The sequence below is a fragment of the Crocodylus siamensis genome, chromosome 13, assembly GCF_052110815.1.
Source record: "Crocodylus siamensis isolate JL-2025a chromosome 13, ASM5211081v1, whole genome shotgun sequence".
In the NCBI taxonomy this organism is placed as follows: domain Eukaryota; kingdom Metazoa; phylum Chordata; order Crocodylia; family Crocodylidae; genus Crocodylus; species Crocodylus siamensis.
In genome coordinates this window covers 36,839,120-36,866,154 of record NC_143407.1, presented here as the reverse complement: position 1 = coordinate 36,866,154, position 27,035 = coordinate 36,839,120, and the positions used below count along the sequence as shown (strand labels likewise).

The window sequence follows — 27,035 nt, the reverse complement described above, 5'->3', positions numbered from 1 at the left end:
TAAGTCCGTGGCTGAACTGACAATGCACTGTGATGATCAGCGGTCTGCCTCGTTACAATTTGTAGACAGTACCAGCTCTGTGATGTGTTTGTGCAGCCCCCCCCCTTTACCCTGCTACTCATACAAGTCCATGTATAGGGTGGTGAAGCACTGGAATGGGTTACCTAGGGTGCTGGTGGGATCTCCATCCTTGGAGGTTTTGAAAGCCCGGCTAGACAAAGCTCTGGCTGGGGTGATGTAGTTGGGGCTGGTCCTGTTTGGAGCAGGGGGTTGGACCTCCTGGGGTCCCTTCCAGCCCTCATTCTCTATGATTGCATCCATTCTGTCTTGGTCAGATTAGTGTTCAGCTTATGTGAAACTTTTCCTTGAAGTGCTTGCATATGATTACATATTACTTGGTGGTTGTCCAAAGATATAATTGAAATAGCTCCTTTGGGTTATAATAAGTAATGAAAGCAACATTCCTTTCTAACACTGTTGCGTACAGTGTGTAAAACTTGAAGAAAAAACAATATAGTCCATTAGTCAGAGCAGTTCCGATAAATTACGGCTGTGGTTACTGATAATGACTTACAGTAAAGCCTGCCCTTTTTGAGTTCATTTAGCCCTGGTCCTATGGGTAATAAGTACAATTTTAGGTGGGGGGGGGTCAGTCTCTCCAGGAACCTGCACTGTCATGACTAGGGAGAAAGTTCCTTATGGGCATCTCTGTGGCACCCAACCAGTTGGTTTTGTGGCCCACTTGATTTACTTCTGATGTAGAGGTGATTAGTGAGAATCTGAGCGGACTGGGGAGAATGGTGGGGCTTGACCACGTTCCCTGTATTAAGTGTGTATTGCAAAGTAAGAGGAGATTAGCTGGATTCATGGTGGATTGGTTCACTTCTTTAAAGAGCAACATTTCTGAGGAGTCCTGTGAAGAGAGAGGCAGATAAGCAAATAATGTACACCTTGAGCCATTGAAAAATGCCATTTCCCCCAGTTTGGTCACAGAATATTTTGCAGATGTTGTCATGTGCTGTTTGTGAGTGTGCTGTGTGGTTTCTTTTTGTGAGTCTCTCTGGTCTTAGTAAGTAAGTCTTCCAAAACAAGGATGGCAGATTGGCTGGGGCCTACCCTTTGCAGCTTTTCCAGATAGTGTTCGGTGGCTGCTAACTTTGTGTTTCTTTGCTTTACCATATTTCTGTAATTCTAGGTGTTCCACATGAAGCCAGAGTAAGACGCTGAACTCTATATAACTTTGTATGTCCACTGGCCAGTGTGACAATTTGTTGTTCAGTACTTCTGAAATATAAGCAATCTGCTGCATCTACTGATGGCAGTTCAATTAAAGGCTATTTTCTTTATTGCCACCATCACTTCGTTGTTTCCTTACCAGTTGGGTATCTTCCCAGTCTTACTGAAAGGTTTCCCAAATGTCAAACTCATTACACTGGGGTCTGCAGAATCCAGCCCACTGTCTCTAAATACATTAAGATTTGTGTCTGCCTCTCTGCATTTGGATTTGTGCATCTGTGCAGCGCCTAAAAGTATAATGATCCCCCAGTGTATTTATACAGATCTTTACGCTTTGAGAGTTGCAGCCATCCTGCACTTTGTTTCATTATCCCTGCTGGAAGGTAAAGTCTGTAAACTATTACACTCAATCTCTTTATCTTCCAGATTTTATTTCAATTAACATATGAAGCAAAACCTGCAAAAGCTTGCAGTTTCGCAGCTATTTGTACCTCTATCCATCTGCTCTCAAAATGGTTTTAGTCCGAGGAAGCCATTCATCCCTGAAAACATCCATTTCATCTCAAGTCGTTACTGTTTTTGAGTGATTACATCTTTTCAGATCTGGTGATTTATGTTGGTGATCTGAGATCTGTGCTTTGTATTTCAGTCTATCCCCCTATCGCTTCTTTACGTCACATGCTGTTTGCGAACCTCAGCCTGCCATTACTTTGCCAGAGGCATAGCACGGACTTTTGTGTTATCAGCATAGGGCTCTTTTTCATTTTTAGGGACAGGCATCACAAAGCTGGAAGCTGCTTGCAGTGATTTGAGACTTTTTTCTATGGAAAGCTGGAAATTCTAGTTAATATTATGAATTGTTGTTATGAAAATCGCTGCATTTTGAAAGGCCTCTGAGAATGGGCACTTGAACCCAGAGATGAGTTAGGAAGTGAATTCCAGTTTCCTACAGTAGCTGCTTGCATATATGTTCTTAACCTACTGTAAGTGAGAAGTAGGCTTAGCTCATTCATGTGTTTTTTATTTTCTACTTATATTCTTACAACATTGAGTAATCCAAATTTTAAGGTTATTTTGTTCTTACTGCCCAAAGACACGTGTTTTGGTTTTTTTGCATTTTGCTCTTTTTTTCCCCCTTTAGACTCTCCACTTGTATTTTATATAGTTGGGGCTGGTCCTGTTTTGAGCAGAGGGTTGGACTAGATGACCTTCTGAGGTCCCTTCCAACACTAATTTTCTGTGATTCTGTGCTTTTCAGAATGATTTGTATGGTGTAGTGGGCTACACTCTGCAAGACAAATATCAGTGTGACTGCAGCATTGCCATTCCTTAAAGCTTTGTGTTGCCTGGCCCAGTAATATGGGTTGTGAATATAGAAATTAGCTAATGCAAGCATTTTGGCAGAATTCGGGTGGGCTGTCAATCTTTCAGCTGAAGGGAGAACTGTGTCAAATTGTTAGCTTTATAAATGGGCTCGGCGGACAAAACGGAAAACAGAGTTAGCAGGATATTCTGTAACTTTTCTCATTTCTATCTACATTATTTTGTCTGTTATGATAAAGGGTCCTGACCTTTATGCTTAAAGCATCCAATTGTATCTCCAGTTTTAACGGGCCACTCCATCCTTAAGGGGTTTGGTGTGCATGCAGATCAGCTGTGCTGCTGACACCAACATAACTGGACAGGTAAAACCACCAGGTCAGATCCAGGCCACACAGATGTCAGTGGCAAAGCTTACGGTCTTCACTGAGGTCAGGATTTCCCCCACTCTTCTTTTATAAACAGTCCAAATCATTGATTCAGTCTATTGCTCTGCAGCTTGTTTCGCAGCTCTTTGAGCACTCTGGCTATGGGGAACATTTGGTGGTAAAAAAAACCCCTCTTCTCTCCCTTGTGCCTATTTTGCTTGATTTGCTGTTTGAATTAATTTACCTGTTCATATATTTAGATGACAAAGAGGAAGAGTAATAACTGCAGGAAAGGTTTGATTGTTTCACACACGCGATTGCTGCTGTTGGATTCGTGCCATTTGCTATGGTATTTGATGGTTTCAGCATCTTTCCCTCACTCCTTTTGTACTGTGTACTTTTAAGTGACTTTGTCAAAATGCCATCTGTCTCGACAGGTGAAAATACATGAGACGTTGGAACAAATGGTGAATCAGATTAATTTTGCCCTGGACTCTTGTTTGCTTGCTTAGGTGTTCACGGGGTAATATCCAGCAGATTATCAGTTCTCAGTTGGAACAGCAAAGTCATGAAATTTTATGGGGAAACCATTTTTCTATGCTTCAGATTAGGTAATGAAATGACCTCTTTCCTCTTCTGATACTTTTAATTTTGTTAAAACGTTGATGATTAATCTAATTTATTTTTTCTTGCCTTAACTGCCGATTGATAGGATTCAGGATTTTGAGGTAGAGGTGACAAGGTGCACGATTTTGTTCTGCCATATTTGATCCAGTTCAAGTTACTAGTTACTTGGAAGCAAAAGTCTGAAGAACTCTTGGAGAAATCAGCAATGTCTCATAGACTTGGTGTCACAGGTGTGGGTTTTGTGTCTCTCTACTCCATTCTGTGTTTCCAAGCAGGACAAAGCTCAGGTGATTTAAAGTGGACTTTTTAACTTACTGTTTTTTCATTAAAGTATTGGCATCAGTGTTACTCTGCTGAGATGTAACAAATGAGGGATCCCTCCAAGTTGATTCACTTAGTATTGGTCACCCGAGTGGCTTTATAGTAGATATGTTCTTGTGTGACAACATCGGATTATTCTGGCAGGAAGAGGTTAATAAGAAAAGCGATTCTTCACCCGGGTAGTTGGCTGCAATAAGAATGGAAATAGGCACACATACAACTTCTTGTTTCGAATATGCATACTTTAAAAATAAATACTGTTTATCACTGAAGAAATATCTTTTTTCCTCCCAAACAGCCATCTGTTAAAATTCCTGTGCATTCATTTTGAATAGGCTGTGTTTTGACCAAAGAACTATTAAAACCACTTGTTACAGTGATTGAATTGTTTGGTCTGTGTGATAGAGCTGGTTGTAAATCTGCTGTATAGATTGGGGGATAGAAGCTTTTAAACATGATACCTTTCTAATCATCTGTGTAAGTAATAAAATGGAATAAATAGGACTTGCTCTAAGATAGAGCGGGTAGTGCTTCTGCTGGAAAATGACAAGCCATCACTTGAATACGTCTTGTTATTGTCAGAGGAGGAAAGCCACGTGTTTACAGAACTGTCTTTCAGTTTTTGCTGTTTCAAGATTTTTAGTGTCAGCAGCTCTAGTTATTCGTGTGGCAAAATGCTGGTTAATTACTGCTGATATCGTTCCCGGCAGGGGTCATGGGTCTTGGGGCAGGCAGCCCTGTAGGCGGTGGCAGAGTCTCTGGGAAGCCTACCCACATGTGCAAGTAAGGTGCACTTGGCATCATCTGTTATCCATACCACTGCCGGGATGGTTTTGCTCCAAAATTTTCAGAAATGCATGCTCCTTCTAATTAACAGGTCTTTCTCCAGGCCGCTCAGATTTTTATCCTGCAATATCTTTTCATTGTTAATATGCAAGAGCTGTACACATTTGTGCTTCCCATCTGTTGTTCTCCGGTCTCCATTCTCCTCTATTCCTTGTGGATTAGCCTCATTATGCATCGCCCACGCAAGGCACCTGTTGAGCTAGACGAGGTACCTGCTTTAATGTCTTCTCAAATAGGTTGGGTATCACTAGAAAGGAAGATTCCAGAAATCTCAAACAGGGATTTCTGTCCTTCTCGACTCTTGCAACAAATCAGCTGATGCCTTGAAACTTGAAATGTGATTACTTTTATTTACTATGCATAAGGACAGCACTTGGCTCTCTGCATCCCTTTGCTAGGGAGATCCACAGGGTGTCTACAGAATGCAAGAAGAGGCAGTTTTATTAGATTATTTTAATTTATTTGCAGTGGAGCTGACTTCTTGACTGGTGGCTTGCTTTTTAGGATCAAGAGAACCATTCCCCCCCCCCCACACACACACACACACTTCTCCCAATTTTGAGCATCTCAGTTGAATCCCCTTTGCCCCTTCTCAGGCTAAATATTTCGGGTTTTCAGTAGTCTGCCTCCGTATGCTTCAGTAATCTGGACGATGCTGAAAATAGCAGCTTGTTTGTTTTCACTCTTCCTAACACAGGCAAATAGGGACATCTGCTCCTTGGAGAGGGAGTATGTATAAATACTCCACAATTTGCTACTTTAGTGTGAACCTGGCAGTGTGATGTGTGGGCGATCACCATTCTGCGTGTGGGTTTTTGGAAAAGTTTCAACTTGGGTAGACTCTTGCAAAGAAGCAACAGAGCTCCCCCTGCTCCAGTGGCTCCTTTGAGCTAACTGCTGATGGGGAGTAGGGTCATACTCCTTAATACCTCCAGATCCTTTTACTGTGGTGATAATAAATTCTGCTTTAACACATGCTGCTTGCAATACAGGCTGGTTCTGTCAGATTGATTTCCTTGCCAGGTTCATCTAGCAAACACGCTGCATTTTCTCAGGGTTTCTTCTGGAGTCCTGAAAGCTAAGCATGCAGGCAGGTAGACAGACTGTTGATCAGCAAGGTAGAGAATCCCAAGATGCACATATTGATATACAGACTTGACTTAGAGAGCTGAGCTTTTTGTTTTGTTGGTGCTGATGATTGAGCTGGTCAGGGAGGGGGTCTTTCTCCTTTTTTGTTCCTGGTCAGATCTGGAGCATTCCTTGACCTCTGCGCCTTTTAAATTGGGTATTTGAGTTTCTTAAATTTAAAGATGGGTGATGATACTGCAGGATGATGAGGATGCATGGACCAGGTACCTAGCACTGCACTGAAGTTTTTGCCACCTTTATCAATAGACATTTATCTTTTCAGGTTTTATTTCCTGCGGGTATTCCTTTAGCAGGAGCTTGGTGTTCATATTAATTCAGTTACAGAGTACAGTAAGCTTGTCTACACATGCACTTTAATGTCCAGTAGCCTATTTTATTGAACATTGAAGCATCACATAAAAAGCCATGCTATTGTGCTAATACACAGTAAAATAGGCTGCTGCGTATTAAACGTTACTTAAGAACTGTGCATTCGTTACTATGCATTAAGGCACCCTAATGCACATTTGTTTAATACCTCATATTGGAGGTACTAAATCTAATGTGTATTAGGGAAGAGCACCTAAATGCACAGTAGATGTACCCAGAAAGTCTTTGGTGTGCACTCTGTCCTCCCAAGGCTTTTTTCTCTTTGCACTAAAGGGTCTTTTTCATTGAACCCCACCACAGGCTTCATAATTCTGGTGATGCAGCCACGGGACTGCTTTGCTAATGATTGTCAATTAGTGGTGCACACGTAGTTCTCAAGACCGTACCTGGATGGGTGGAGGGGGAAAGTATTTCAGCGTCTCCAACCATCACTTAACTTTAGCTAACCAATGGGAGCAGTCAAGTGGGGAGTTATCTGTCCTGTGCTTCCATTATGCAAAGCATCACAGTGTTTTCTGAGCAGCTCTCAAACAGCTTCTCTAGATGTGGTCCAAGTGAATTCAGTTCCAGCTTTCAATTTGGACCATTTTGAATTATTTTGCTGTTAGACTATACGCCTGGTCCAAGATCAGGAAAAAATAAGGTTATCCTCTCACCAAAAATCTATGCCCATTGTGTTTCTTCTGCTGAGGCTTCCGTTATGCAGGCCAAGTCCTCATTTTGATGTGAAGTGACCTTGCACCCCAGGTAATTCAGCACAAGGGCACACTGGTAAAGGGTTATGTTTTGGAGAACATTAATGTATTGATGTAAAATATTTAGTGCTTGTTCCTTTTTTTAACTGCAGTTTTTGTTTTTTCTTTCAGCTCGGATCGGCTGATAGAAGAAACAATAAGGTAGGAATAGACTTACTAATTTTTATCATCTTTTGGACAATCAATATTGACTTTGGATGCAGTTCAAAGTTATCAGTCAGTCTGTGTATAGAACATCCATACTGTCCATACCTCGCATATCGTTTTAGAAATAAAATAAGGACATTCAATTCTTTCCACTTATTCGAGAGCAATATAATGCTGTCATTGAAAGATTTACCTGTTTCAAGCAACAATTTAGACTGATATGCAGAGATATAGAGAAATTATAAAAATAAGACGTGACTTGTTTTAGCTGCAGTCGTTCAGGTTAAAGTATTAAGAATTCTTCTGAAAGTCTTGAACAACTTTCTCATTAAAGGACTAGTGCTTCCTGTTTTCTTGCACTCCTTAGTCATATTCACTCCTTAGTTTTGCTGTCCATATAAGCCAGATAGATTTTTACTAGTAACAGTTGGGGGGTCTTTATTGCAATTATATAATCACTTACCTCCTATTTTAGCATATTTCAAGTACTGGAATGCTGCCTTCTCTCACTGGACCAGAAATGTCAGGAGTGGAATCGCATTCTGTCACAGAATAGTTTTCGATGACGTGCCCATCTCAGCCCTCTAGCCATGGGGTTTAGTGAACCAATAATTAAGAGTGCCTGAAATAATAGCTTTAAGTTTTAGATTGCTTACAAGAAAAAGTCTGAAAGGAAGATTTGATTTCAGATAATGCATTTAATGGCATAAGTGATCAGTAAGAGTAATTAGAGATGCAGCAAGGCTTGAATGGTATCCATTAAGGGCTGGCTAGCTAACATGCAGTTAGCTCAGTACACTTAGTGTAGTAGGGGAATGTGTTAAAGCCCGGTAATGCACTATGAGGCACACTGGGATAAAGGAAGCCATTAGTGGTCAGCTCTGTTATCTGCAAAGATGGATGCTTGTTACCTGAGCGCCTCTCACTCCATTCAAGTGCCTCTGAAGACACCTGCAATGTGGTACCACTTCTGTTTTACTCTGCCGTCTCAGTCCAGAGAGCCCTCCCTCCCCAGACGCATGCTTCATCACCATATTTACAACGACATTTTCTAAAGGGCCCTCTTTTGGTGACTCTCTCGCTCCTGTGAAAACTGAGAGGTGACTCCACTTTTATTGTAGTCTCCAGCCCTCTAGTTAGAGGAATAAAAGGCCAGAGATGAGCCTTGAAATGCAAAGTCTCCTAATGTTTTCTTGCTTGAGTCACACACCCTCCCTCTGTATTGATTCTGGTAGAGATCTAGAAGATTTCTGCATGGTGCAATTACAGCTCATGCAGATAGCAATACAGGAACCAGCAGTAAAAGCTGCTGTAGCACTCGGATGTGGTAACCACCCAATATTTACCTGGGTTCCCTGGTGGATTTGGCAGCCTGCCCTGAACTGGGAACTACCGCACTAAGGTGTTACTGGTATCCAGCTGCCTGCAGCCATACCTGGAGACCAGCTTTTCTGTGATTGCTGCCTGTCACGTACTTACTGAATGGTTACAGTTCTGAGCTCTTTGCCATTCAGTGGGGATGTGTGTGTGATGTTAATAGATTAACTTTGGGAGCGTGCATGGTTTATTAATGGTATTGAGGTAGCTCTCTGTCACTTATGCCAAAAACCATCTCCATTGTCCGTTCTAGAAATCTTGTTGGTTTGGTAACCACAAGCACATTAGCGGGATATATAACTTAATTTGCAGTGTTTGGTTTCAGGTGTATGTGTTAATGGTTCAGGCTCTGCTTGAAGATGGAATGAATTTTCCCTTTGCTCCTTTTTCCTGTCCTCCTCCAGTAATTACAAACGTTTGGGCATGATATTAATTGGCAGTAACACCCACTGCTTCTTAAGTGAATTAACCAGTCAGAAGTCATCCAGCTCTTAATTAGAGCCTTGTCTATTGTTAACCAGTTAAAACATGTGGAATTTGCAGCAAAGCTGTTAGAATCCTGATTCCTTTGTTGAATGAAATGTAATTAGCTTATCTGGCTACTGTTGCCTGCTTGCCTTTATGGGTTGCATCTGCTGTTTCATTATTTGGGTGTAATTCAAAAAGCTGTGAAATCATTAATAGATTTTTTTTAAAGCATTATTACTAAACAGCCAACATGGAACCGTTGGAAAGTACCTTTTGCGTTTGTCCAGCCTTGAAGGACATGTGCCCAGGTACCCCGGGTGGGGAGGTGGCCATGCTAGCAACACCGCCATGAAGGACTAGCCAAGCCTCTTGTTGGCATTCTCAGCAGAGAAGGTACCAACTGACTGGGTGCAGACACTGAGTTGGCCTCTCTGATACGGGTATGATTCCTCCATGGCAATGGATGGATGTGTGCGAATCTTTGCTCTGCTGGTGTCTATGCCGGAGCTGTTCCTTGATTGTACAAAGGCATATTTTCCCTAGGCTCATAATTTGAATGTTTCATAAACACTAAATTCATTTTTCTTAAGAACTGTTAAACACCCTTATGCCAAACATTTTCCCAAAGCAGTGCATTTCTGCCCAGAGAGTGTGTGGGATGCAGTAGCTTCAGCTGCATTCTTCTGGAGCAACATTTGCTTCTCTTGGGCAGACTACACATAAATGTCTGTCCGCATCTAAATATATGTATTTACTGTTCTCAGATTTGCTGTTGCGCTTTCCAACTTTGTCACTCTCTCAGAATAACAAATGATTTTTATTGCTATCTAGCTACCATATCTTTTTTCTCATTTAGCATGCTTTTTGAAGCATTCTTTTGTAGGGTTCTTTTCGTTTGAAGCATCAGGCAGCTAGCTGCAACCTGTTGCTGGTAACCAATTTCAAAAATAAAAACTATATATATCTACTGATAGGATATGGCAAAAAGTCACAGGGGTGATTGTCAATACAAGTTGTTACTTTGGGGAAAAATTGCCAGCTATTGCCAAAAATTCAAGTAACATATATAGTGGGACAGGTAAGAGAAAAATATTCCTCCATTCCTTGGCTCTAAATGTGCTCTAATCCTCAGCTTGTGAGTATATGCCATCTACCCTTTTTTCCATGATTTGTGTTATAGTTTGCTAAACAAGATTACAACATTACAACATTTAGCCTCCACAAGAGAAGGTTAAGGGGGGACCTTGTGGCCTGCTACAAACTGGTCAGGGGGGATCAGCAGGTATTGGGGGAGTCCCTGTTCCCCCGTGCGCTGCCAGGAGTGACCAGGAATAATGGTCACAAGCTGGCGGAGGGTAAGTTTAGATTAGATATTAGGAGGCGCTACTTCACAGTCAGGGTGGCTAGGGCCTGGAACCGGCTTCCAGGGGAAGTGGTGCAGGCTCCTAGCCTGGGGATTTTTAAAAGGAAGTTAGATGAGCACCTTGCCGGGGTCATCTGACCCCGGTGCTCTTTCCTGCTAAGGCAGGGGGTCGGACTAGATGATCTACCTAGGTCCCTTCCGACTCTAGCTACTATGAAACTATGAAACTATGAAATTTCTGTTTAGTTGGTCAGTAGTGCCACAGATGTCTGGCTTCACCCTCTTCTTGGAATTTCACAAGTAAAAAACGAAGAAACCAAGCTTTTCCTTGTCTCATTGTTTTTGAAGCCAGCTAAAGTATAAACATAGTCAGAATTGCTTCATTCAGGACTAACGAGCGTCCCGAGCGCAGAACCATCTCTGTCCCCATCAGTTTTCCAAAAATAGAGAATGTTGTAAATCTTGGCACATGAATAAGGTGCACAAACTTGCAAAATGCTGTATAGTGGAAAAAAGTTTCTGTCTCCAGCAGATTACCATGTACTCTTTGTTGGACTCTTGTGATTTTTGTCATGCATAGTATGATTTTTGATGCCTCCTGTAGGCACTGATGGCATGGAAACCTGTGCTTTGAACCGTTTCAGCTTAAAACCTAAAAAGAAGGGTGGAAAACCTCCCTCTCAGCATAGTTCCCTGTAGTCTAGAGGTGTGCTACTCCACATCAGGGGCCTTGGTCATTTTATTGAGCCACAAGAAAGCTTGGTCATACGTTTTACAGGTAAAATGACAGCATTTGCTGAGATCACTTCAGACAAAGTCATCGCTCCACCATGTTGGCCAGCAGTCTTTTAGAAGGAGCATGGGGAAATTAAGTATTTCTCTGATCTACATCAATTTGATGTGGCTTTGTATCATCCCCTACTAGCTTGGCTGGTGATAAAGATTGACTTCCTGCCCCAAGGCTTGGTTCTTTAGCTGAACTGATAAAGGAACATGCTTTCACACCCAGAGGTCCCCAGTTCAGTCTCAGTAATGACCTAAAGAGAGGCAGCGTTTATGTGTTATCTGCAACTGCTAGACTGCGGTCTGCTGGAGCAAGAGAGAAATTCGGCCTTCTACCACACACGAGCTTCAAAAATCAGAGAACAGATTTAAAAGGTGGTTCAAGCCTTTGAAAGGTGGTTCGGAGGTGGTTCAAGCACCTACATTGAACACCTTCAAGAGCAAATTGGGTGCTTATCTTGCTGGGATCCTATGACCCCAGCTGACTTCCTGCCCTTTGGGCAGGGGGCTGGACTCGACGATCTTCCAAGGTCCCTTTCAGCCCTAATGTCTATGAAATCTATGAAAATTCCCACCAACTTGGGTTCAATGCGATTTAACCTCTTAATAAAAAAATCTCATTCGTTTTGGACTGCCTAAAGATGCTTTTGGGATCTGACACATTTCTTGACGGTTTGGGCAGTATTGTGCCTACATTAAATTTCACCTTCATTGCAGAGTCTAGCAGAATAGGATGGATGGGTGGCAAGGAAAAAATACCGTAGTTGAGTGGTTTCTGTGGAAATGACGTGATGGTGGTGCTGAAGTCATTTACCTCTTTTGAAAGGTTTTCCCTTATCTCTTGCCCTTGTTGGCTCGGCTCTGAGGTTCCATCTTTAAAATCTGAGCAAACTGAGAACAGCGCAGGAAGGAAAGCTTGGCCTGCGCAGAATTGTCACAACAGTTTCAGGTCAAAGTTTAAATGTGTTCTCCGCTTTCATCACACACCAGCCTGTTGTCATGAAGTTCAGTGGAAACGTATGAGAGGCTATGGTTCCCGCGATCCATCGTGAAGCAGTAGTCCCAGGAGTACATCAGTTATTTAGCTTTGAAGTGTAGCTTCCTACTTTGGAGCTTTATTTTAACTTTACATTGATGTAGATTTGACTGAGCAGCCCCACTAACAGAGCACGTAGTATGCATTGTGGCATGTCTTCAGGCAACGGGATACCCTACATGTCAGTAGGCTCCAGAACGAATGCTTAAAAATTTCCGTTAAAAAATGAGTGTTGCTGTGGAACTCCTGCTAGATTGTAGCTGTGCACATAATGGCTGGAAATGAATATTTGCTTAGTTTCATACTGGCACAGGGGATCAGGGTTGAAACCTGGCACTGCGTAGCTGTTAGCAGCTGTACTTGAACTGTTTGAACATACAACAGAAAAACAGAAATGTGCAAGGAACATTTCAGTCGCATCCAAATTCCACGCATTTTACGAACATTTGTTTCAAGTGCATGGATAAACTGACAGGCCTTTCTGCCAGGTGCTTTTTAGTAATGAGTGCATCATGCCAGAATTAGCAATGTATGCATTTTAGAGCTAAACTGAATCAGCAGGGAGACCAAATAATGAGAGATCGAACAACTGGTTATGTAATCTAAACGAGGAAAAATTCCTTAGCATTGGACTTAACTCCAACACCTTCCTCTTAACTTCTGAAATCCTGTACGGAGATTTACAGCCGACGTTCTGGCATGAGCGCAGGGTGTAATGCTGCTTTAGATAGGGTAGGACTCAGAGTTGTGTGGTGGGTTAACGAACAGAAAGGAATTGCTGCTGGGTAACTGCTAATTGAGCAATGAAGAATTGGACCTCTTCTCTGCCTGAGTAGTTGGGAGAATTGACGAGTCAAGCCCAGGTACCTGTTAATCCTCAAAAAAGCATCTTGAGATAAGATTGTTATTTTTGTGGGAAAAACTCCACGTTTCCTTAAGCACTGTTTTGTGTATTGGTTGCGGTTGGCGTGCTCTTGAAGAGGCCTGTAGATGATGTCCCCTACCTTTTTCAGAGAAGCGCTTGATTATTCCTTGCAGTTGAAGGTGCTGTCCATGGCACCTTACAACTGGCAGGAGGGAGATGAGGCTTTTGACCCGGGGGAGCTGCTGTTCTATAAATGAGGTGGATTATGTAAAACTGTCTGATGTAGCAAGGGGAAGGAGCGGGATGACAGGTTGTAACTAGGGCTTTGTAGGCACATTCAGGTAATCTTGGGGAGGTCTCCCAGATAGAGAATTTGTTCTCCTTACCCAGAGCTGTGTGTACAGACACCTGATTGCTGAGGCCCTCCAGAGTGGAGAGCTTACATTGCTGACCCTGTGCACCGAGGGGCGGCAGGAGCCCATGCACACGTCTCCGCTTTTGTGACCCTTTGTGCCTGTGGGTTCTTTTCTTCTCCTTTGTCCCCCCTCCCTTTCTATTTTTGCATTCAAATCACTCCTCGTATTATACACTGATCTGTGCACAGCCTTTCACGACACCTTATGAAGTGAGCTTCAGCTCAGGAAAACTTGTGCTGGATAGCTCTCCAATTTAGTTAAGTCTGCAAGGTGCAAATCTAGCCTGCTTTCTGGTTGGCTTCAGGCTAACATGGCTAACTACGTCTCCATTTTTTAAAGTAGCCGAAGAGTGATGAGTAGGGTAAGACCTGACAAAGAATGCCTTGCATCCAAAAGCTCGTCTAACTCTTTTCCAAATACATAGTCAGTCTACTAAAAGATATCACCCTAAGACACTTAAAGGCACTTAGATCATTTGATTTGAGTGACTGGAATTGGCCATTCCCAACAGAAAATGTGTGGACATGACCTTGGATGGCATTCATGGAGAGAAGAGGCAGGAGCTGTGTGGCTGTGTGTGCAAGCACACGCAGTGGCTCTTGCACACTGAGCACCGAGTATCCCTGCCTCTCTTCAAGCTGCTTCTGAGGTTGGTTCTGGAAAACCCCCTCTCTGGTAATATAGTTGTGTTGGGCTCTGTATGTAGCCAAAGGGAAAAATGTAAGTGGCTGTTGGAAAAATCTTTTCAAACATCAATTCTAAGAGCACTTGGAGCATGTGTGACTGAGCATAAGGTGCGTGACTGCATTTTGTTAAAATAGGATGGCGTTTGTGGGCTTTTCAGAAGTGAATTTTAAATGTATTTAACATTAGCGCTTGGCTCTAAGCCCTGCGTTTGACAATCCTGATTATGATGCGGTGGAGAAGATGGGAGATTTCTGAACCATCTTTAGGAAATACTGTGTGTTCGATCTTGTTCTTTAGCCTCAGGTTAACTGCTCACAGAGACCCTTGCTGGGGTGGGGAAGAGGCGGCCAAAGGGCCGATGCATATGTCCTTTGGCCATGTCAGCTTTGGATGAGTTGGAATATCCTGGTTTATTACCATTTGAATGGGTCTATCGTATCAATATAATTTATGTACTAAATAAATATACAAACGCAGCAGCTTGGCAAGACCTCTGCTAGGGCTGAGTGTCAGATGCCATCAGTGGCCATCTTGATATAGGTACTGAACTGTGCAGGTGTGAAATAACCAGCTCATACTGAGAAATTTTCTCCTAATCTCAGTCCATTAGAGCATGCAGGCTTAAATTTCAAGACCAGAAAAAAAAAAAAGCCCCGTTAAAATGGAATTAAAACTTGGGAGAATATTGTAGTGACATAAGGGGATGAAATTATCTCCAACTTAAAAATAAGTTTTAGGAGAACTATTTCTCTGGTTTTCCTCCCACCTTCATGATGCCATTGTGGCAAAGAGTTAAGTATGACACCCGTGTTAATTCTTTAAAGGGCGTGGGGTTTAATTAATTTTGCCTAGGAAATATTTTCCTTTTTTCCCCTGTATCTTTTGAGAATGAACAGCCTGAACAGAATATAATATTCCAAGTTGGAGATCGGCGGCCACATCCATAAGCCATAATAAGATCTTAGTGTAACTTGTATCCTATTCTGTATGCATGCAACACTTTATTTGCACATTTGAGTATTGTTATACATGATTCTTCACTTTTTCTGTTTGAAAATAATCCAAAACTGGCTGAGCGAGAGCCAAAGCACAATAGGTGATGCTTAATAAACAAAACCTGATGAAAACCTATGTTGGTAGGTTAATTATTCCTTTTCTTACAGTTGATCTGTACTGCCAGACAATGTGCTCGGAGAACTTACGAGTTCATTGTTTAGAAATGAGGTCCCAAAAGGGTTCTCTCAGTTCATTCTTATAATACTTTGCACTTATCTGGGAATATTGATTGTGTTATAAAAGTAAGAGCTTCGTTTCAGTTTGAGCATTCAGTGTGTATGTGAAGAATACATGAATGCTTTTTAGCTGAATTCCGATATATTCAGCAAGTAGCTGAAATCCAGTTTAACTATTATTCAGGGGAATTTGATTCCAGGAAATTGTGTGTTTTACTGTGTCATTACTAACTGTATATTGCTCAAGCTTTTCTTTCTCAAGAACGTCTAGTTGATCTAAATTCTTCAGTGTACTGAATGATATAAATTAGGAAAGTTTTTAAAAATATATAATCTCTGCACTTTAAAGTATTAGCCGTTGATTCCCTCATTTTATAAAACAGACTGCTTTTCTCATCAGATGTCAAAACGTTCACTCCCGTGTTCCGTAACAGGGTCTCGTAATGATTTCCCAAAGGTATCCTGCATGTAGCTCAGCAACACGCTCTGTGTATTCTGGCAGTCATCTTCTAGCTCCACTTCACTAAATTGATGGCTGCTTTAATGAGTCACTGGATGCATTGTAAGAAAATGCATAGCCTGCTTCAAGACGGGGGATGAGGGGATACTGTTTGAGGATTTCAGCAATAACTATGAAACCAGTTGCAGGTCCTCAAGAAACTACCCCTGTGTGCAGCCCTGAAATCCCACCTGTCTTTACTAAATTACTCTCCCCTCTTCCCCCCCCCATCCAGTTTCCCCTGAAAGCTATTCTTAGTAGAAAATGAATGCTTTGTAGTCTTCTGTTGATTGTAATACCTAGAACAGTAGGGGAAGAAAACTTTGCATATTTAATTTACACATGTATATAAAGAAACTTGCCACTGACACACATTTAACACCCAATACTGCGTGGCAGCTGTATGAGTCTTATTTGCAAATCTTTTACAGCATGAAACAGAAACCTGCTTTCTGTATGTAACTGTTTATCCCTGCTGAGGGTCTCTGCCTCCTGTATACATGCCTTTCTTTATTGCATTGTCTATCCTGGTAAGGACAGATTGCCTAGCTTATTCCTTTGTCCCTCAGATATTAATTTTAGGCCTGAAAGGGATCTCTACTGTAAAGCTGATAATTCCCATGTATTGGGGCAAGTTCCAGTACTTGGGAAACACAAAATGTTGCCGTGTGTATGTTGCTGCTCTTAAAGACTCCTGGACCCCGGTGTTCGCTGTGTGGCTGACCTCCCTTTATGCTTCCCATAGTGTAGAGGACATTAATCAACCAAGTCAGACAGACATTAAACAAGCGATGGTAAGACCACATATGACAGTGTTGGGGACCAGAGACATTAATTTTACCCTCTTTGCCTCAGAATACCTTGCATTTCTATAGCTCCTTTCATTTCAGAGCCCTTTACAAGCTACATAGGAATATCATGGAGCACCTCTGGAGGTGACACGGTAGTTGCTCATAGTACACCGCAATACAGTGGATGTTTTGTGGTAGGACTTCTGTGCCCAGTTAAAATTAGCAGCAGAATTTCAAATGGGCACAATTTAGAAAACCTAAATTAAAATTGACCAGGTCTTGGTGCTAACGCTCTCCTTTTTATATAGAATGGCATTGGGCTGTTTAAAGACCTGGTGGCGAGAGGCTTAGTTTCGCATCAAATTGGAGAGACTGCTCCTCCAGCCAAGACGCGACCTACTATCACCATACTAAGGCATTTGTTCTGTACAGATTTGGAAGGAAGCAGTCTGCCTACCAAGTTGTTGATGCCAAGTCAGTACTGCCTTGCATGTCTTTGTCTTCCATCCAAGAGCTGAATCCAACCTGGCCTTGCTTATTTGATGAGCTCATAAGCAAGGTGGCTGCATGCCTGACTGCTTTTGCAGATAGCCAGCAGTTTAGTTTCTGCTATGCTGATTTTGTGTAAAAAGCGTATAAAAAAGAATGCTGATGGTGACCAACAAAAGCTGGAAACAAGAATTGGTTTAAGGCCTTTGATAGTTCCCGATGTCCTAAGAAATTTGTGTAGCTTTAGAGCTAATTAATATGTTCTTAGAGAGTTATCAGTTAGAAAGGTGAATTTTATGCATGCCTGTCACCCAGCTGTTTATACTCATTGAAGACTGATAAACTTCCAATTTACCAATAACCTTTCAACTTCATTCTAGTGCTAATGGAATCCTAGAGTGAAACCTGTATTGATCTGCCCTGTCAATACATATTATTCTGTTCAGAATAACTCACTTTAAAGAGCTTTTGGAGGAGAGAGGAAGACATGCTCCACAGAGACGTAAGCAAAATACGATCCGTGATTCCACAATGAGATTGGATGCTCTTGACTGCCTGGGTTCTTTCAGAGCCATGCATCGGCTTGATTCATTTTGTTCACCTTCCCAGCGCCTCTGTGGCTGCTGCTGTTTTTAATAGTCATCTTCGTTGTCGTGCCTCCAATCCAACCTTTCTCTCTGGTCTGTTCCCAATATTCTGCACAGGCCACTGCTTCTGGTGTTGATGTTGCCAGATCCTGTGGGGATCCTGAACAGTCTCAGAAGAGAAGAATGAATTTCAAGAGAGGGTGGGTGCTTGGCACATGATAGGAAGGATGATTTCAAGCATAATGGCCCTTTCAAGGTGCGGTAGGGAGTTGGGGCAAGGAAGCCTAATGGCCTACATTGCTTTGGGGATCTTAGGGGCCAGTGATTGAATGTTCAGGGGCACAGCCCACTGGGACCTTGGTGTTTTGCCATAATTCCCTGAGCACAGCTCTAGAACTGAACCATTCTGCCCATTTTCCCAGCTTTGTGTTACTGCTGTTCGCAGTGTCGTCATTGACTGGCCAAAGAACCACTGGGTCATGGGTGATGCAAAACCCCCTGTCCCAAAGGCAATTCCCCTGCCAAGGCAGAAGCTACTGTTCCCTTGCTAAAGATTCACAAACCCATAAAACTTGTTTTGTGGTTGTGTTTAAATTGCTCAGGAAGATGCAGTCCATGCTTGAAAAGTGTATGAATATGACTAGTATTGTTTGAGATGTCACGGTATAACCGTTAACATGGATGAAGCTGTAGTACAGCGAGTCTCTCTTATAGCAGGGCGATTTAATGCCTCTTCCCCTACAGAATAAGCTATAGCAGTCCAAGCACTTTTGCACTTCAGCGGTATCCACGTGTAAACACAAGTGCAAGGTCCTGAAGTCAGATATTCTTCTTTTGTAAAATTTTTGAAAACCAAGTACTTTGTGCTCTATAGAGACTGGTTAAAGTCGTATCAGTTGTGGTTGTAAATGAAAAGCGTATACCAAGAGACTGATTTAGCACCAGTGCATCCCTTGTGCTTCATACTTGCTGTCATTCGAAACAGCGTGGTGAATTTTAGCAGTGGTTGTCATTTCGGATAAAGATAATATCAAAGGATTGGGATTTTCCTTCTTTTTCCAGTGCCGAGATATTTCTAACCTTGTATTTGCTTTCCTCGGAGAAGACAGCATTGATCTTGTTCTCAGGTTGCCTTCTACTATGTTGTCCTGCCGGTAATTGACCCTTCTGTTCCTCCGAAACAATTTTTCAGGCATCCTAAATCTCAAGCGATTGTGGGACTAATTAAGTGTTAAAGGTTTAAAACTACTCATGTAGATATAGTTAACAGCAGTGTAGGAGTAACACCCTTGGGTATTATCCAACCATTTTTTTATGTGCTGTTTGCTTTCCATGCTCCAGAACCGCTCACCAGCCAGGCAGGAATAGCATTTTGCAGGTTAAATAATGCTCTCATATTTCAGTTCTTTATTAAACACGAAGTCTCCGCAGGCCTCAGCTCTCACATTTTTCTGTTTTCTGAGACGTAATTGAGCTTAAATGTTGTTTGCCTTGACAAAGCTATTATTTTCAGAGCAGCTACATGAAATTAGAGCTGTGGATGCAAGTAACAGGCTGCCCTTTCATTCCTTGCTTTTGATTTATTTGCTTATACCTGAATAAAAGCAAATGAACCCCCCGCAACTTTCTGAAATACTTTGTCAGGTTTTTTTTACTGTTTGATTCTTGAAATATCATTAAATATATTACTTGTTGCGGCGGGGGGGTGGAATGCTTCTGTTCTACTTGTGTGAAGTTTGCGTGTGACTGATGCTGATAAGAGTTGGGCCAACTGGTTGATACGACCAGGGCTCTAAATTAACTTAATTTGGTCCCATCTGATGAAAATCATGTTCTGGGGTCTCTCGCAATATTGACCAGTCATTCAACTCTGACTGATGGGAACCAACCAATTCAGAGTCTTGAGTAAAAGACAGAGTGCAGGAATGCAGATGTTTGGTACAGCAGATGGACCCATGTTATCCATTTCCCAGGAGCCAGAGGACTAAGCACCTCGCATAAACTGGAATAACTGCAGCACTTCGTACTGGCTAGAGAAGCCCTTGGGACTGCAGGGCACAGCCTTGCATTTGATTTTCAGCGCAGAGCTCCATGAGATGTTTGGCCTCAGGCGGTGATGCTCACTGTCCAGATTGCGTTTGTTGTGTAAATTAGAGTTGAACTTATTACCAAATTCTTTTTTTAACGGCAGTCGCACCTTGGTGTAGCCAGTGAGATGTTTTGGGTGCTAATCTAGTGCAAAAAAGGTCTGTTGTGCCTCTGGAGTGAAGCAAGACTCTTTGGTCTTGAAGAAAATCAAGGCTGGCCTATAATGTTTCATTATCCTTTTGTTGTTGTTGTTGCTAATAACTTGCACTGTTCAGAAAGTTGCTTGCTTCTGTCTATTAAAAGGAGAAGCGGTATAAAGCTAACTTGTAAAGATCAGCAAAGAAAATACGTGGTTTCATTCTCGTAGCTACATCCCATTCACCACCCTTCAAAGGAGTGGCGCGCACCTTGCTTGTCCATTGTTTTGCAGATTATTCTTGGCACCAGCAGTTTGATCCACTCTTTTTTTTTTCTCCCCCTCCTCCAGCATTGCTATGGCAACAAAAGAAAATATGACTTCACAGAGAGGGATGCTGAAGTCATTACAAAGCAAGATGAACACCTTTGCTAGTATCCTTTCTGAAAGAGCTATGCTGCTCGTGCCTGAAGAGGGGGCTGCCTCAAGACTGGTTTGTTCTGCAAATTGGGGTGAAAACACTTCTGTTGTCCACAGCCGTGCAACTCCAGCGATCTTCGTATTGTTAGTGGGGAGCAGATCTCATTTTGCCGGCCTTGCTTTATCAACAAGATGCCTCCCGGTTAGTGATGTGCTGGACTAGTTATTGACCTCCTGAAGCATGAGTCTGAATGCTCCACGTACGCCAGTATTAAATTTTTCATTTGACATTCTAGGGCAAAGTCAATGTGTACTCCAGCTACATGTTTTGTGTTAAAAGCAGGTTTGCATTTTAGTGTTTCCTTTGCTTTTCTCTTTCAGAGAGAAAGGGAGCTGCCACTTGACATGGATTTGTCATGGCTGTAGTTTGGAACTCAGTGTTTGCATGACCTGGGGATCCTCTCGTCTCATGCAAACTTCTTGATTTTACGTTTAGCTGCTTCATTTCATCTCTCTCGCTGCATGCTCCAAGCTAAAGGATGTGCTGGCTGTTGATGTCACTTGTGTTCATTCCCCTCCACCCCCAATTTATTTCTTCTTTTCCATTAGCAGGCTGAAGAGAAGCACTTGATCTGCCTCATTTGATTAGACAGATTACATCCTGAAAATCTGTAGCTAGATGAGGCATAAATTTCATTACTGTTTTTAGCAACTGGCAAGAACAAAAGCAATTCAATTAAATATTCGCTTTAAAAGATCCTTAAAGACAAAGGTCTGAAACTTGAAATCTTGTTTGCAAATCTTTTTTTTTTTTTTTTTCCACTGTTGAAGAAGAACAGCTCGAACATTTTGCAGCGAGGGCAGCTGTTCCCTCCATGCCATGCAGCAATAGGCAACCACTGAATGTGAAACATCGGCAGGCACTCTCCTTTGTCCCCACTCTGGATAAATTCTACAAATATGTATGCATTTTGCCTAATTTTTCATTCTTATTTAAATATGATTAGTAAAAGTAACATTTCATCTGCCACTAGTAGCTTAGCTGATTAAATATGCAATTCTACATAAATGCCAACTTTAAGCTGCTCTTTCGTCTTCTCGCTCTCATTGTTTCCCTTATTAACAGAGCAAATGGTTATGTGGATAACTAGCCATTAGGTGGCTTTTTTGCATCTGTTCTCTCCAGTCTGCAAGTCTTTCTAAACAGTTGGATTGTAACTTCTCAGTCCGAAAACTGGGGCCTGTTCAGTGTGGGTGCTACTTGCTGACATGACCTTAACTCAGCCTCCCTAAAGATCGGTTTCCTGCAGTGAACAACCTGATTCAAAGGATCAATCTACGGAAGCGACGAGACTCTCTTATCTTGGGTGGCGTTATTGGCATCTGTACCATCTTATTGTTGCTATATGCTTTCCATTGATGGACATTCTCCAGAGACTTCAGCAACCTCATCTCTCCCTCCCCATCAAGGAGAAGTGGGTGGGGGAAGTCGGTAGACCTGTTCAACAGCCTTCCAGCTCATGGTGGCTGGAATGTCAGCATGATGTCTAAGGTTTATGGTGGCAGACTCTGCAACACTGGTTTTGAGCTGAAGCTGCAGTATTTCTCCTCCTTTGCCATACACATTTACTCTCTGTCTAATTTTGCTCCTGTGATTTTTTATTTTTTTTTATTTTTATTTTTAAATCCCCCATCTCACTATGAGGTAAGTAAACATATAGCATTTAAGAGAATCAATAGAGAAGCTTCCATACTCTGACAAGATGCGATCTGTTGTTGCCTATTAAGTGGAAAAAATGTTGGTTCGCTTCTCCTGGATGGAACCTCTTCAGGAAGCCGGTTTCCCCTCAAGGTCAAGTACAGTACTGGACATTTTGGCCCTACATTAAGGATCTGGCAGCTTTAAGCCATCAGGTTGTTTTATTACTAAATACAACTTCTGTAATATTTTCTAACTCGTGGTTGAGCAGTTGCAAGTCATGTCTACATAATTTATGCTGTGAAAACTGTGCTTTCTTCCCACAAATTCCTCAGACAAATGATGATTGTTCGATTTATTTTATTTTATTTTTTTTTGCACAGAAGATGTATAAACTGCTCTCCAAGGAGAATGGAAAAGGTTTCTTGTGGCTTTAAGGGGACTCCAGGAAATACTAGCAGTCCTGCTTTGGAAAAAGGGAGCATAGTATCCTATCAGTCTCACCATGTTATCAATTCATTTGAAGAGTGACCAAACACACTTTCAGCGAAAGTAACCTTTTGGGTATAAATACTTCAGTTTGGGCTGATACCACAAAAGTCTTCATAAAGATATTACAATTTAAAAAAAAGTCTCTATTTTAATTTAGATGAAAGTTATTCTAATAGCATTAATATTTTTACACTGTAAGTAGGATGAGATTGAAACTGTACATTGGAATGAAAAATACAGTGGTTATGCCCAGTGACCAATGTATCCGTGTGCAAAATTGTTAAATACGTAACTCACAGTTAAAAAAGTTGAATGAGTGAATGGCTGAATATGCAATTAAGTCTCTTCTCTAGTAAGTGCAAAAAAAAATTAATAGATTTTTTTCAGCTGTCAAAACACACCAGAAATACTTTGTCATCAAAATGTATTGGTATTGAGTAACTGTTAACCGATCTAACTTCAGGAATGTCTTTGATATAGCAGATGTAGAAATTACAGATCATCTCCTCTTTCCATTTGTTCTCTATCTTCACCTGTCTTATAATGTAAAAAAGGAAAATTCTGAGGCACTGGACTTCTTCCTAAGGACCTGATTAACTATTTGCACAATTCACTTGCAGTGCTCCTGGTAGGTTCATTGTCTGCTCTCTTGGTAACCCTCGCTGTCTGATACAGTCTCCAGACCTTAGCCTGTGCTAAACAACAACCAGCCCAGGACAGTCATAATTTCATTACTGCTTTTATAGTGTATGTGAAGTACCCTGTTGGAGGGAATAAAGAATTGTGCCGGTGTAGTGTGTAAAATCACACGGTTAAATGTAAACTGTATTGTTCATACGGACTTGAAAAAGGCTTGCGTACGGAGTAACGACTTTGTGCTGAGCAGGCTGCAAAGCCTTTTTTTTGTTGTTGGTTCTTCTCTTTGGGACTAGAAGGAGTTCGCAATCGCTTGTAAAGTTCTGAGGCTTAGCTTTTTAAATAAAGGATGGTCACTTGGATGATTGGGGAATATTCCTGGTGTGAAATAAAGTGCTCATTAGGGGGGGATTTTTCATGAAAAAGATTGAAAGATAAAGGAAGTTTATTAGTGAATCTCTGTGTGTTGGGAGATCAAAGCTCAGCTCCCCTGTTATGTTATTTTCTTTGATTTTTTTCAAAGGGCCCTGATTGGCAGTTACGTTCCTGTTAGGATTGATAGGATTTGGTTGCTGTATAATGGGCAATTAGAAAAGTTGCAGTATCATAAATAAATTCATATATTTAATCTTATAACCGGTCGTTTTAGTGGACTTAATTGATTATATATTTAATTTTACTGTGCAACAGAAGCTGCTATGGAAAACATGCGGATGATCGTAAATGTGTAAGCAGTTGACTTCTCACGGCTAGCGAGGAGCTGATCTTGTGTTGCAGTGCAAAATGGTGTTGAGAGAGTTTGGTATCGTCTAACGCATTCAGGTACCCTAGGAGAACTGCCCCTTACGTGAGCGTGCGGCAGTCCTGGCACGTGGCTTGGCTCTCTAAGAAGGAATGCTAGTGGCCAGGGGAAGGAACTTGCTACTTCTCCTCCATCCCTCTCCCAACTAGGGCATCCAATCTGTAACTAGGCCAGTGGACTACGATAAATGAGAACAACAAGGAAATGGCAGGCTTATTCAGTCTTTCATCCTGGGTCTCCAAAGCGGAGCTTGTTCTCGTGACTCCCGCTGCTTTATTCTTTCATTGTCTCGGTCCCTCTCCCCTCACTTAAAAGCAGCCAGGCTTCGCAACTTGCTGGGGGCAGGTAGTCCAGTGAAGCTGGTAGTATCGCAGTCCTGTAAAGCATCCAACTTTTGGTAGCTGTAGGCAGTCGATTCTGGCAAGGCACACGGGCGACTGCTCTCAGTCACTTTGAGAGTGTTTCAAAGTCTCTGCCGCCCAGGAAGAGAAACGCTGTGTCTTGTGCAAGCTATGGTGTCACAGCAGCCCGGCCTTCTTACAGTACAGTCCGATTTATCACTAGTCAGCATCCTTTGCTGAAGAGACTGGCAAAGCAAGGATGCCCAATGGGTTTGATTCCCTTTGTGTATGGCTGGGACCAGTGGGGTGTTCACTAAGTCTGTACGTGCTTTCATTAACCAGGAGTCTGCTCCTGCTTAGGTGTCCAAAAGGAAAAGACGGCATTTTTCTTCATTTAATCATTCGTGAGATGAGGAACCTCTAGGTATCCAGTTACGAATCCAGTTGCCACCACACCATTACATAACCAACCAACCAATACCCCCTTTTTGTTTTTCTAGCGTGTGAAAGATCCTTATAAAAAGTGGTTAGTGCAGTTCAGTTCCTTGCTGCATGTTGCAAATGGACCTCAGGTGAAACAGAGTTAAGCGACTGAGCTGAGTTTCTTTCCCGAGATGCCTTTGCACATCAGGATTTCTTTTCCCTGTTTTCAAATTGCATTCAGGACACAATTTTCTAATGAGGAAAATAATTCTGCTATGTTCATAATAGAGAGTTTGCACAGCCCCCCCTTTGGAGACTGGAGCATATGTAAAAGTGGGCTGCACAAAAGAATACAGTACAAGATAATTAAAGACAAAACTGAGCCATGTTCGGGGAGACCTCTGCAAATCCACTTGGCGCCCTGTGCCTCTCTCGATGCCCGAGTGTGATCGATCCAAGTGAAAGCCTTTGTTAGCGTGCCCACCGCTGAGCCAGGAAGCATTTCATATCATTCTTGGTCAAAAGGAAAGGCTGTCGTCTTTTGTCGTGGAACATAACAGTCCGGGGCCCTGTGTATTTTTCCAGTTGCACTTTCTAATTTGTTTGCTTTTCAATTGGCTTGCTGAAACCTACCTATTTTATTGCACCTGTAATGACTTTTGTTCTCCCCTATCGTGCATTTTCTGTATGTATAAAAAAAGCTTTGTTATGTAATTTAATAATAAATTAGAATTCTAAATGATCTGTGCAGAAGATTTCTTTGAACAATTCCTGGCTGCCAGTACAGCCGTTCAGATGTAGGCAAGACCTGGTTAATCGTCCAGTCCATCCCTCTGTCAATGCAGGATTGTCACCTGCGTCAGGGTCTGTCAGTCTTATCTAGTCCTGTCGGAAGAGTCCTATAATGATGAAACTTTCACTTCTCTTCATGGCCACCACCAGATGTACCCTATTCCACCCCGTTTACCTGAAATAATCCCTTTGTGTTCATAGTCACACTGTGTCATGTTATAAATTTCCTCTGGTGTTTTTGTCTCTTGCCAAGCACTAAATACACCACTCTTTCATGGAAAATAAGGGTTGGAAGGGACCTCAGGAGGTCACCTAGCCCCAACCCCCTGCTCAAAGCTTTGCTTATAAGCCTCCAATTTTTCTTTTTGGTAACAAGGTTCTCAGGGCACCTTCAAATCTGTGACTGTGAGGTGCATGCTGCCTAAATTGCATTGGCTCTTCTCGGTGCTATATTGTGTTGTAACCTTGAGTAATGTGATGTCCTCTGCTCCCAGAAATGAATGGAGCTAGTTACTGAAGCAGTCAGTGTGAAGTGTGTTCCTGCACACGTACAAATGTGATAGTTTTTGTGTTGTGCTTCAAGCGTCTGGGAGTGGGAGTAAGGATCTTCTCTGAGGGTGAGCTACAGAGCTTTTGTAAATGCCACTGGGAAGTGTTTTACCCCCCAGATCTCTGAATTGACTCCCACTGCAGATGCATAATCGCTTCTCGGCCTCTTGAAGGCTCAGATCGAGCGAAAACATTTATACTTGAAAATTCCTGTCTGCCTGGATGCTGCTCCAGGGCTCTTTATTTCTTCTGTCAGAGGTTCACAGCTCAAACACCAAAAGTAATTCAGCTTCTTGAAGTGCTTGTGCAGCTCCCAACCCTTGTGGAAAACGCAGAGAGAATGTAATTTAATGTAAAGTTAAATGATCTCCTACAGACACTGTAGCACACATCCCCTTCACCTAGTGATGTTTGAATTCTTTCCTCGCCTTGCTTCACACTGCTTTCCAGGAAATTATTTTCCTTTTGATCCTCTTTTTTTCCTTCCCCACCAGGTTTTCATCCGCCTAGATGTGCAGCCCGACAGTTGCTTACACAGCTGGTTCTACTGCAGTTTTTCCTCTCTTCCCTTGTCCCCTTGCCATCACCAGCTGGCAAGACAGCCCTGCCACAAGCTTAGCTTTCATGTGTAGTCCCAGTCAGTCCATCCATCTCTGAGATTAGCTGTCTAAGAGTGATAGAAACAGGCTGCTTCCTTGAGTCATAGCCTGCATCTGTCCTTTCCCTTCTGACAGGCACTTTATTAAATAGCCAGCAGGCTCTTGCTAACTGCTTTTCATGTATGCAGAGTAGTGGATGTAAATTTTTTAATAGGCAAATGGTTTAGAGAGCTGTGTGTCCTCCTTTTTTAACAACTGCCTTCACTCAGCACCGCTCCAGCTCCCCAGGCTTAGGAGACTCAAACTTGCCTGTAATCTCAGGACACA

At 42.2% G+C, this 27,035-nt stretch overlaps 1 protein-coding gene across 3 annotated transcripts in view; it reads left to right on the top strand.

The window, feature by feature from the left end:
* Nucleotides 1-25,510, top strand: part of GOSR1 (golgi SNAP receptor complex member 1) — a 51,228-nt gene extending 25,718 nt beyond the window's left edge. For all 3 annotated transcript variants that reach the window (XM_090025426.1, XM_090025425.1, XM_090025427.1), the window contains exons 7-9: nt 7,103-7,132; nt 20,307-20,389; nt 21,671-25,510. In XM_090025426.1, coding sequence (XP_089881552.1) covers nt 7,103-7,132; nt 20,307-20,389; nt 21,671-21,795 — 238 coding nt within the window. In that variant the 3' untranslated portion in view covers nt 21,796-25,510. The remainder of the gene's footprint in view (nt 1-7,102; nt 7,133-20,306; nt 20,390-21,670) is intronic.
* Nucleotides 25,511-27,035: the final 1,525 nt, after the last annotated feature.